This window comes from Channa argus, chromosome 14, assembly GCF_033026475.1.
Source record: "Channa argus isolate prfri chromosome 14, Channa argus male v1.0, whole genome shotgun sequence".
NCBI classification, from domain to species: Eukaryota; Metazoa; Chordata; class Actinopteri; order Anabantiformes; family Channidae; genus Channa; species Channa argus.
Genome location: NC_090210.1, coordinates 9,073,951 through 9,084,424, shown reverse-complemented (window position 1 = coordinate 9,084,424; position 10,474 = coordinate 9,073,951). Strand labels below are relative to the sequence as shown.

The window sequence follows — 10,474 nt, the reverse complement described above, 5'->3', positions numbered from 1 at the left end:
TTTAGTAAAAGTTCAAGCTCAAAGACCGAATGTGCAACCAAGTCAGACTTTTGGAAGTGCCTGTGAATTTGTTGTCACCATGCAATTAACCAGGTTGGGCAGTCGTCCACGGACCACAAGGTGAGTGGTTCGATCCCCGGCCCTGGCTATATGTCAAAGTGTCCCTGGGCAAGACACTGAACCCCTAACAGCCCATTCCCCCCCAGCTGTGCAGTGCCGGTCCAAGCCTCGTAGAAATTGGGGAGGGTTGCGTCCGGAAGGGCATCTGGCGTAAAAACTGTTCCAAATCAACATGCGGACAATGATCCACTGTGGCAACCCTGAACTCACGGGATAAGCCAAAAGGACAAAAAAAAACAAAAACAATGCAATTAACCAGGTTAATCATAGAAACCAGCTTTCTTCGGTAGTTACATGTTTACATGCACCTAAGGAACCTGGTTACTGGAAATTTACATATACTACATGCAGTAGTGCAGTAATCTGATGTCTCCTCCACCTCTAGCTTATTTTGGAAGCATGGGTCAAAGGTTTTAATTCCATAGTGACACAAAACACTGCAGGTTGTGTTGCTGCGGACTGAGAGAGCAAAAGAGCACCTGTGAAATCCTTTAAAATCCTTTTCAACCCATCTCTATACGTGTGTCTTTTTACATTTTAGGTTGCTATTATTTGCACGATCAAACCCTGGAACATCCTAGGAAGTGTATTTTTCTTCTTCTTCTACTCTTTTGCTTTGTTGGAGGTTGGCAAACCAGGAAGTACAATATTACCACCTGCAATATTAAGAGTATGAAACAAAACATTACTATCTTCTAATTTTCTGAACTAATTTAAATCATAACTGATCCCAGGTGATCATGAAAGGTAATTAGTTACCAGACTAAAATTACAAGTGCTTCTCTGGGAGGAGGAGAGGAGTCATATGTCTTGGTGGCGTCCTTCACTGTCCTCCAATAAACTATAAATTATTCAGTTTTTGAGGATTACTTGCACCTGTGCCATATATCCTCCATTTTGTAATGATGGATTTAACCGTGCTCCAAGAGCTATTTGGTGCCTTGGTGCCTTGACCAAGACCAGTAACCTCACCTTTCAGATTCAGTTGGACTTAAACTACATCTTCAATAACATTCACCATAATCAGTTGATCTCATTTAACAAATGATTGATTTTGGAAATCAAACGACTGCCTAAGTGATGATTTAGATGTGCCAATTTAAAGGATGTGAATTGTACTTATGTCTTCAATAAAGGGGGTATATATACTTTATGTAGCCAGTGTACATTTAGGTATTTTTTCTCACTATCTATGAATTACCAATCCTCAAATGTGTATGAGATATTCATAGACATTTAAACATGAGATATTCAGTTTAATGTGATACAGTATATGACAAAGAACAGCAGCAAATCCTTAGATTGAGAGGCTGGAATTTTAGAATATTTGGTATTGTTACATTTTTTGTATAAAAAAAGACTGTACTGTAGTATAGTCTTCCTCATTGGTTCAAAGCATCTCTGCCTACGTACAGCCTCACGTGTGCTATCATGGCTGTAGACCCTTGTTCACTGTACTGCCTTTGAATGAGTTCATCAGGAAGAAGATGCTGTTAGCAACCTTTCTGAATGTCATTTCAGTTAAAAAGCACACACACAAGTTTTTCTTCTGCTTCTTTCTCTTCTCTTCACACATCTCACAGATACTTAACCTTTACTTACTTAACCTTTGTTCTGTCTGCTGCTATTGCTCTTTTGACACATTTTGCAAATGTCAATAAACATTTGTGGTGTCAAAGGAATTTGTGACGGTTCAAAAAACATATAAACTAGTGGGATTGTGTTACCCACTGGAATCCACCTCCATTTGGTGGTTGAGAAGGTGATAATGTCATGCCCTGATTGTACAGTCTGCCTTGGGGGTTTCTCAAAAACAACACACACTGTTGTTAAGCCTGTGTTGTTCGTGTTTAAAACGGTTTAATGAATTCCCAGGGAAGAGTTTCTGTTAAAGGACGACTTCACTGATTTTGAACTTGCTTCTTTTTGTTCTAGTCTGAGTAGTACATGCACATTAATGCCATTAAACTTCGCTTTGACTTCCCTATATTAAAATAACTCTCCACTTCTAGCTGAAACCCATTAGACAAAACATTAACACCCTCTAGTGTTTTAAATATTTTTTATTTTAGTTTTAATTATAAACTAATAAAGTCAGCACATAAAGGGGTTGAAACGATCTTCACTATTGCCTATAGTGACAAATGACTCTTATTTTCTATGAATTATTGTACATTTTGTCATGTAAAATAACTGTGTATTGTAGTGCATTTTTTGTGCACCGATTCACTAAGATGGACATTCAATCAATTTTTAAGATGTGCTACAACCCACTCCGCCCCTGTAAGACATTGTTTAGCTTGCTGTATTAGCAAATATGTTTGCAGGGGAAATACATATTAAGCTAATTTACATTAATCTAATTTAATCTAATATAAATTATATGATTTTATCAGTAATAGTTTAGATCGGTAGAAATTGGGGAGGTTGCGTCAGGAAGGGGATCCGGAGTAAAAACTGTGTCAAATCAACATGTGGACAATGATCCAATGTGGCGACCCTGAACTCACGGAATAAGCCGAAAGAACAACAACCAAAAAAAAAAGTATAGATCGAGGTCTCTAACACGTCGCTCGCAAGCTACCCCCTTTTCAAGGGTTAAGGCATAGATTTGAAAACGTGGTTAGTCAGATTTGAGTCATCACTCAGACAGACAGACAGTCTGCTGTCACGCCTGATGAGCCAGTGGTGATCAGTGTTCCCAGATTAGCAACTCTGACAACTAGGTTTTCAGAGTTATGACTGACTGTCGTTATTTGGACTCTTATTGTCTGTTTTATGCACATTTAGTTTTATTGATTGTAGCCGTTCCTGATCTGCACCGTATGTTTGCACATTTTGGTTAATTGTTAACATCTGTTCGCGATCCGCTCCGTCTATACGCACGCTTAGTTTGGTTGTTCTCGGACCTGTTCTGAGTCTCTCTGTACACGTTTTGGTTTCCTGGTTCCACCTGTTCCTTCCCTACCTCGTTCCTGCTTTATACTAGTTTTCCTGCTTTTGTTTTCTTGCATTATATTTCTATTCATTACCACAGCTCTTTGTTTGCCCCCCAGCTCATCTACACCCAATATTTTCCCCGTTCACGTGCCCTTAGCCCTTCTAGTTTACGACAGATCGCAGACAGTTCAAATGCATCTATGGTATGAAATCATACCAGAGGTCTTGGTCGACCTTTTCATGATGACTGACTTGTTGACGTAGGAGCAGCTAGCGAAGGGCTGTTTTTCTGTATTTGTTCGTTTATTTACAAGGGATCCTGGGATCACTGAGGTGATGAGTTTTGCTTGGTGTCTTCCATGCGATGCTGGGACCACCAGACGTCATGGGTTGGCAGAGTGCAGTGAACGGGAGGGATTGTAGACCTGAATAATGGACTGTGACATAAGTCATTTTTGGCAGATAAAAAGTGAGACGTGATGCCACATTTTGAAGGAACCTCGATTGTGGATATATGACGTCCTGTTTTATTCCAGTAATGGTTTGTTACTGCATGTACACCCAACCAAAACTATGAACAATCAATGACTATGTCCACCTGAGGCAGCAAAAAACACCACCTCTGTCACGTCAACCCCCCAGCTACATAACAGAATAACAACAAGACTCAGTCTCAGCGACCACTCCCCTTAGGTCATTACACTATGTTACAAAACCGTTTTATTACATAAGCTTTCAAAATGGGTTTTTAATCAGCACTCAAAAACAATAAATTAATGAGTTTTTTTATCCAGAAATTAACTCTTGACCTGATGAAAATTATGTCTTTATTATGTTTATATAAATTTCAGCAGTTTTTTACAGGCAGAAGTTTACAGGGCAGAGAGGTTACTAACTGAAATAGTCATAGGCTACACTGTGGAAACCCAGTTGATTCAAAGTCATAAATAAGCAGTTGCTAGATGTCGAACTACAACTACTTATGTAGTTGCCTCAGTTTGCTTTACAAGCTGTACAAAAACATCCTCTGTCCTTTAACCATAGAATTAGAAGCAACAGAGGAGGCATCCCTCATTCAGCAAAGACAGACATCTAATAGATGTCATGTGTACAGAAAAGATGTAAATTTACATTACAGACTGGAGCAAGAATATGATCAGGGAGTACATTAAAAACCTACCAGGTACTGCACACAGATGGGACCTGAACCACATCACCTAGCAGTGTAGCTTTTTGTGCGCAGCCACTGCATGTGAACAAGCAATTTCAGAGATGTAGAGTAGCCATATGGAGGATGTGTGGGATATCTATTAAAACTGTCAATAAAGAGATGTAACTCAAACTGTAATTAAACCCAGTTTAATGGAAAGGGAGCCATTGGCATCCTCATAACATGAATTATTTTAACAAATAATAGTTCTATTTTTATGTTGTTTCTCACCTTTTTACAGTATGCAACTCAGAGAGCGATGATGAGCACAGCGCTCAGGTCTTCCTGTCCTTATCTTCCTCCGAGCATTACTAGTGTACCAACCCCCACACTAAATGGGGAGGGTTGTAGGGAGGGAGGGGAATGAAAAGAACACTACCGGCAAATCCACATACCATTTACACAATGCAGTGTGAGCAGTGTCAGGAGCATAACACACATACACTCTCACACCTATACAGAGAATATAACACAAACACATGCTGTTCCACCAGGTTTATCTGTTTAACCGCGAGCTGATGTCTGACAAGCAGACATTACTTGTCATCTGAAGCAAAAGTAGATTCCTGCCAGAGGAGAGACAAGAGAGCAGACGACTCTGAGGAAAGGAGACTGCCACCGAGTTTCTGTTGGATTCACACATGGCTATTTTATTTTGCTGGTGAGTGTTGGAGAGGTTATTTGAGAAAAAATACATATGTACAGAAGTATAAAGTATACAGAGATGAAGAATGGTCAATTAGGCCTTTTCACCAATGACTGTTAAACTGTAACCTGAACTCTGTCTCTACGGGTGTCTAAACCAAACAATTCAATTTGTTACTGAATTCCTTCCTGAGCAAACAAGATAGTCTGGTCTTATATTCACATAGTCTGCATCACCTCATTTGTGTTACAGGAAATTACTATTTTCACAGGTGTTTAAATATATTTTAATATGGTGTATGTGTTACCAGATATCTATTGACTTTTTGTGGTTTATTTTTGTGTTTTTTCTAAATTGTTTAAAGCAGTTCTTTAAAAATGAGGTATGGCTGCCATGCCCTATAGATAGACATATATTATCTCCATTTTAGGAAGTAAAAATCATTTAACCGTCTGTCCAATAATTGACAAGAGTAAGCATGATCTGTCATATACTTTATGACTGCTAGGCTGTGATGCCAGTCTGGAAAGGTTCGGTAAATATTTGATCCAAACACTTAAGTGTCTCTGGTAAAGAGTGAGAGGCTGGTGTGACGCAGAGTTTCTCATTATAAGGCAGAGAGAGCCATTCTGAGCCGGTGATCCCAATAGGCACAGACCATCAAATTATGCTTAAAAAGCTCCCGGGGTGCAGTGGGAGTCCCAGACCCTGAGCCCATCATGATCCCTCTTGGTTTGAGCCCAGGCCTGGGCGGAAGCAGGCTATTCTCGTCCTGTATTGTACTGCCGAGCTATTGATGCTGTTCATTGTGTCTGAATGCGTTCCATGTCTCTCAGCGAATTCAGTGTGTCTGCACCTTAAACCCCTCCATTATGGGCACGCTTGTATTGTAACATTTGCTGTGTTGGCTTTTGCATTCAGTTGCTGCCCCTTCACCCCACCCGTTAACCCCAAGCTAACATTACTACTCTTGTTTAATGTAGTTTCAACAAGAGAGTTTTCAGTCAGCTTTAAAACAGTGCAAACGATCATGGCAGGCACTTTGTCTCTGACTGCTCCGAGAAATACAGATGCTGTCCTAGTTTAGTTTGAGAAACTCTTTCTAGCTTTAAATGACATATTGATGTGATTAATAGCTTATAGAGTGAAAGTTTTGTGTTGCGGTAGCTGTTACACAAAATAACACAGTATACATACAAAGTAATAAGACAGACTAGTTGTGACTGTCAAAAAATGCAGCCATAAGAATGAGACATAAAAACACGTGTTTGCAAAACCATTCGTATTGTGAAAAAAATGAAAAATGTCAGTGATCCTACGGAAGCAGATAAGAAGAAAACTGTTTCATAAAGAAGTTGTGGTTTCCTGCCTGTATTTCAACACAGAACTGCTTAAACTGAGTAACCAGTAAATGTTCTCTCTCTTCTCAAATCTGTAGGACTACAGCTTCATGTGTGAAAGATGAATATCCAGCTGCTGGGCCACTCTGAGCACATCTGGGATTCTGCTGCCATAGAGAATGTTGTGTGAGCCAACGGGAGTTTTCTCTGTGTTTGTTCTGCCTTTGTTTTTTTTTGGTCACTGTGTGTTGTGTCGGGTAAATTAAGAAGTCTCCCCATCTTCTCTTAAAAACCCAACAATTCATCCCTCCAGGAATTTTCCAGAAAGAGGATCTTTATGCCCACCGTAAATAGAGACAAGTCCAATATATGGCAGACCTCTTTTGGAAATGTTGAACTAAGGAATATCTGCCTGAGCTCCAAAGGCAGTAAAAATTGACACATGCAAACTGCAATTTTGTTCCCTGGGACACTGTGTTGATTGTTGATGAGTCAGCTCATGGATGATAAGAAAAATCATCCACACAATAAAGGATGAACATAGTGTAGTCCACCAGGTTCGTATCAAGACGAAGACTAATGAGCTTGATAACCAAGGTCTGTCTTGTCCGAGAATCAGAATGAGAGAGTGGTAAAAACTGTTCTCCTCAGGTGTGTCAAGTGCTAGTGACCTCTGACACCAGACAAAAGAATAAAGAAGACCAAAAGTGACATAATGTTTATAAGTTATAGCATGTTTTTTTGTCATTAGTTTATAAGTAATTTAATAATTATTTCCAATATTTAGCTAGTAATTGTTTCTAATATTGAGAACAATTAGGGCCTGGGTATGTGTGAGCCAACGAGAGCTTTCTCTGTGTTTGTTGTCCTTTTGTTCTTTCTGTGGCCGAGGTTAGGTAAAATAAGAAGTGATGTATAAGTGTCACATTATTGCCTTCGAAGTGTTTACTTTGAATTTTGCGTACTAGTTGTCAAGGAAATTATGTTTGATTAGGCAATTTTTAGAGCTGTGTCCTGAGGAAATTATTGGCTGACGTTTTCTGTGGAATTACTTTATCAGCTCAATTGTGGAAAGTGGAATTCAATAAATGTTCAGTGTTTTGTCACACTACGACCTCTGGAGTGGATAATTGTTGGACCACCAGACATGAGTCTGCCTCTACAAATGTTTCCCAGCAGGCCCAGTGACTCCCATCACCTTCTGTACTTCCTGATGAAAGTGGAAACCTAGGATGAATGACCCACGAAGCACTGCTCTGACCCACTGGAAGAACAACTCTGTCCACAACCTCAGGCTTTTTGTGTCCTCTGCAGACACTGCACACAAACCCAGCTGCTTCACCACTATGTTTGTGATTTTCCGCCGAATACGAAAACGCCAGTTTGTGCAGCTGATGACCTCCTTTCTTGTTCTATCAGTAGTGATGATTTGCTGGGAGGAACTGGACACCAGTGTCATCAATCATGTCAAGTCCTACTCCTACCGCTACATGATCAACAGCTTCACCTTCATCAATAGGAGCCTCACCATCCCACGTGAGCAGGCCAGACGTTTCAGCAACTTCCGCTACCTGCTCGACCATGAAGATAAGTGCACAGACAAGGATGTCCTCCTCCTTCTCTTTGTCAAAACATCTCCAGAGAACGCTGAGAGACGAAATGCCATCAGATCCACGTGGGGTAATGAGACCTACATTCAAAACACTCTGGGAGTGACAGTCAGAGTGGTGTTCGCTTTGGGAGCTCCTCAGACCAAGAAGGAGGAGCCCACGTGGAGCAAGAGGAGTGGTGCTGGCTTGCAGGCACAGCTCATCCAAGAGGATCGTCTTCACGGTGATTTGATTCAACAAGACTTTTTAGACTCTTTCCACAACCTGACCCTGAAGCTAATCCTACAGTTCCGCTGGATGCACAGCCGCTGCGCACATGCCCGCTTCCTCATGACTGCTGATGATGATATATTCGTCCACATGCCCAACCTGGTAAGCTATCTGCAGGACATGAGCAACAGAGGCATCACAGACTTTTGGACTGGTCGAGTGCACAGAGGGGCACCACCCATTCGGAGGAAGGACAGCAAGTACTACGTTTCTTTTGAAATGTACCAGTGGTTATTGTACCCTGACTACACAGCTGGAGCCGGGTATGTAGTCTCCAGTGATGTCGCTGACAAAATCTATGAAGCCATGCTGACCCTGAATGCTTCGATTTACATAGATGATGTGTTCATGGGCATTTGCGCCAATGCCATTGGTGTGTCACCGCAGGAAAACATCTTTTTCTCAGGGGAAGGCAAAGCACCTTACCACCTATGCATCTACAACCAGATGATGACCTCACATGGTCATGTGGAGGACATCTACAACCTGTGGAAGGAAGCAACGCAACCACAAGTGAAACAGAGCAACTCTGGACTAATGGGCAGGCTGTACTGCACAGCAGTGAAAATGGCTCTCCTTTGTAATCCTTATTATTTCAACACATACCCCTGTAAAGCAGCCTTTATGTAGTGTCTTTCAGGTTTGTGTGTGTGTGAGTGTGTTTGTCAGCAGGTGAGTGTCATACTGTGGATCATAATGAAATAAGGTTCATGGCTGCAAATATTACCTCAGTCCTTTCAGTTGGACACAAATGTCTGTTAAAAGAGCAGAGTGCAACAAGGACCAGATCACTTATATTAAATACAGTCAGTGTGAGAGCACTAACACTCAACACTCATGGTACTTTGGGCAGAGAGCAAGATTAGATCCTGTTGGTATCATGTTATACCAACCTAAATCCAGACCAGAGCAGATTCAGCCAATGACATCTTACACAATTATGTAAGTAATAACTTAAAAGAAAACACATTTCCTGTTTTAAATTTGTTTTCTTTACTTTTTTGTCAAAACATTTGTGAAATTTACATTATTTTAAATGAAATAAAATCTACACTGCACTGTTGGTGAAAAAATGTGTATTGTGACTAACAGTAGTAGTACTGAGCTCTGTCAGTGTGTTTGGGGTGACATGAGCTCAGGAAACATTGAGATTGTAGAGGACTTTACCAGTTTGACAGAATTACTTCTTCTGTGTCATTACCACCACAAGGTCTTGCTATAAAATAAAATAATAGCATATAAAATGATACAGGTACAAGCTGTTCATGATTTCCAATAACTTGTGTACAAACATACACAAAGACTGTTACTAAATATAGATAGATAGATTCTATAGATAGATAGATTCTATATATATATATATAATAGATTCTAGATAAATTATTTAATAACAGTTTTAAAAAGGCCCCTTTCAAGCCAAATACAAAAAGCCATCAATAAATAAATACATTAAAAAAACTACAGAACAACTGAAAAGATATTACTTTAATTCAATTCAATTCAACTTTATTTATATAGCGCCAATTCACAACAAAGTCATCTCAGGGCACTTTACAGAATAAAGTCAAGATTATAAAGATATATAAAGAGAACCCAACAATTCCCCCTGGAGCAAGCCATAGGCAACAGTGGAGAGGAAAAACTCCCTTTAACGGAAGAAACCTCCAGCAGAACCAGGCTCAGGGTGGACGGCCATCTGCCTCGACCGGTTGGGGTGAGTGGAAAGGGGAGAGAGAAAAGAACAGAGCAACAAAAAGCAACAACAAAACATCGGGCAGATTGGTAGGACCAGTAGCTTCACGCTGGAAGACACACAGCTTCAAAGCCGGGGGACACCTGCAGAAAGGGACAGAGAGAAGGGGACAGAGGAGGACAAAGACAACTACGGGAGAGAACACACAGAGTTAATGACATACAGTGGTGACAATTGCGGGATGAGAGGAGAGGAGAGATGGTCAAGAGGAGGAAAGGAGCTCAGTGCATTGGGGGGTGGGTCCCCCAGCAGTCTAAGCCTATGGCAGCGTAACTATAACTAACTATATGCTTTATTAAAAAGGAAGGTTTTAAGCCTAGACTTAAAAGTAGAGAGGGTGTCTGCTTCCCGAATCTGAACTGGGAGCTGGTTCCACAAGAGAGGAGCTTGATAGCTAAAGGCTCTACCTCCCATTCTACTTTTGGAAATTCTGGGAACCACAAGTAGGCCTGCATTTAGTTGTTAAGAACAACTAGAGGCACTGATATCTAAACCATTAAGTCAATGTAGATGGAAAACGTTTAACCACATGAATGTTGGTAGAAACCTGTCAGAGCAATTTCCTGAAACTGTTGTAGCTATTCA

The 10,474-nt window shown here is 40.6% G+C and overlaps 1 protein-coding gene across 1 annotated transcript; it reads left to right on the top strand.

The window, feature by feature from the left end:
* The first annotated feature begins 4,672 nt into the window (after positions 1-4,672).
* b3gnt5b (UDP-GlcNAc:betaGal beta-1,3-N-acetylglucosaminyltransferase 5b) lies at positions 4,673-9,209 on the top strand. Its single transcript, XM_067473804.1, has 2 exons — positions 4,673-4,931; positions 6,355-9,209. Exon 2 carries the CDS (start codon positions 7,489-7,491, stop codon positions 8,764-8,766), a length of 1,278 nt encoding a protein of 425 aa, XP_067329905.1. The 5' UTR covers positions 4,673-4,931; positions 6,355-7,488; the 3' UTR covers positions 8,767-9,209.
* The last annotated feature ends 1,265 nt before the right edge of the window (positions 9,210-10,474 follow it).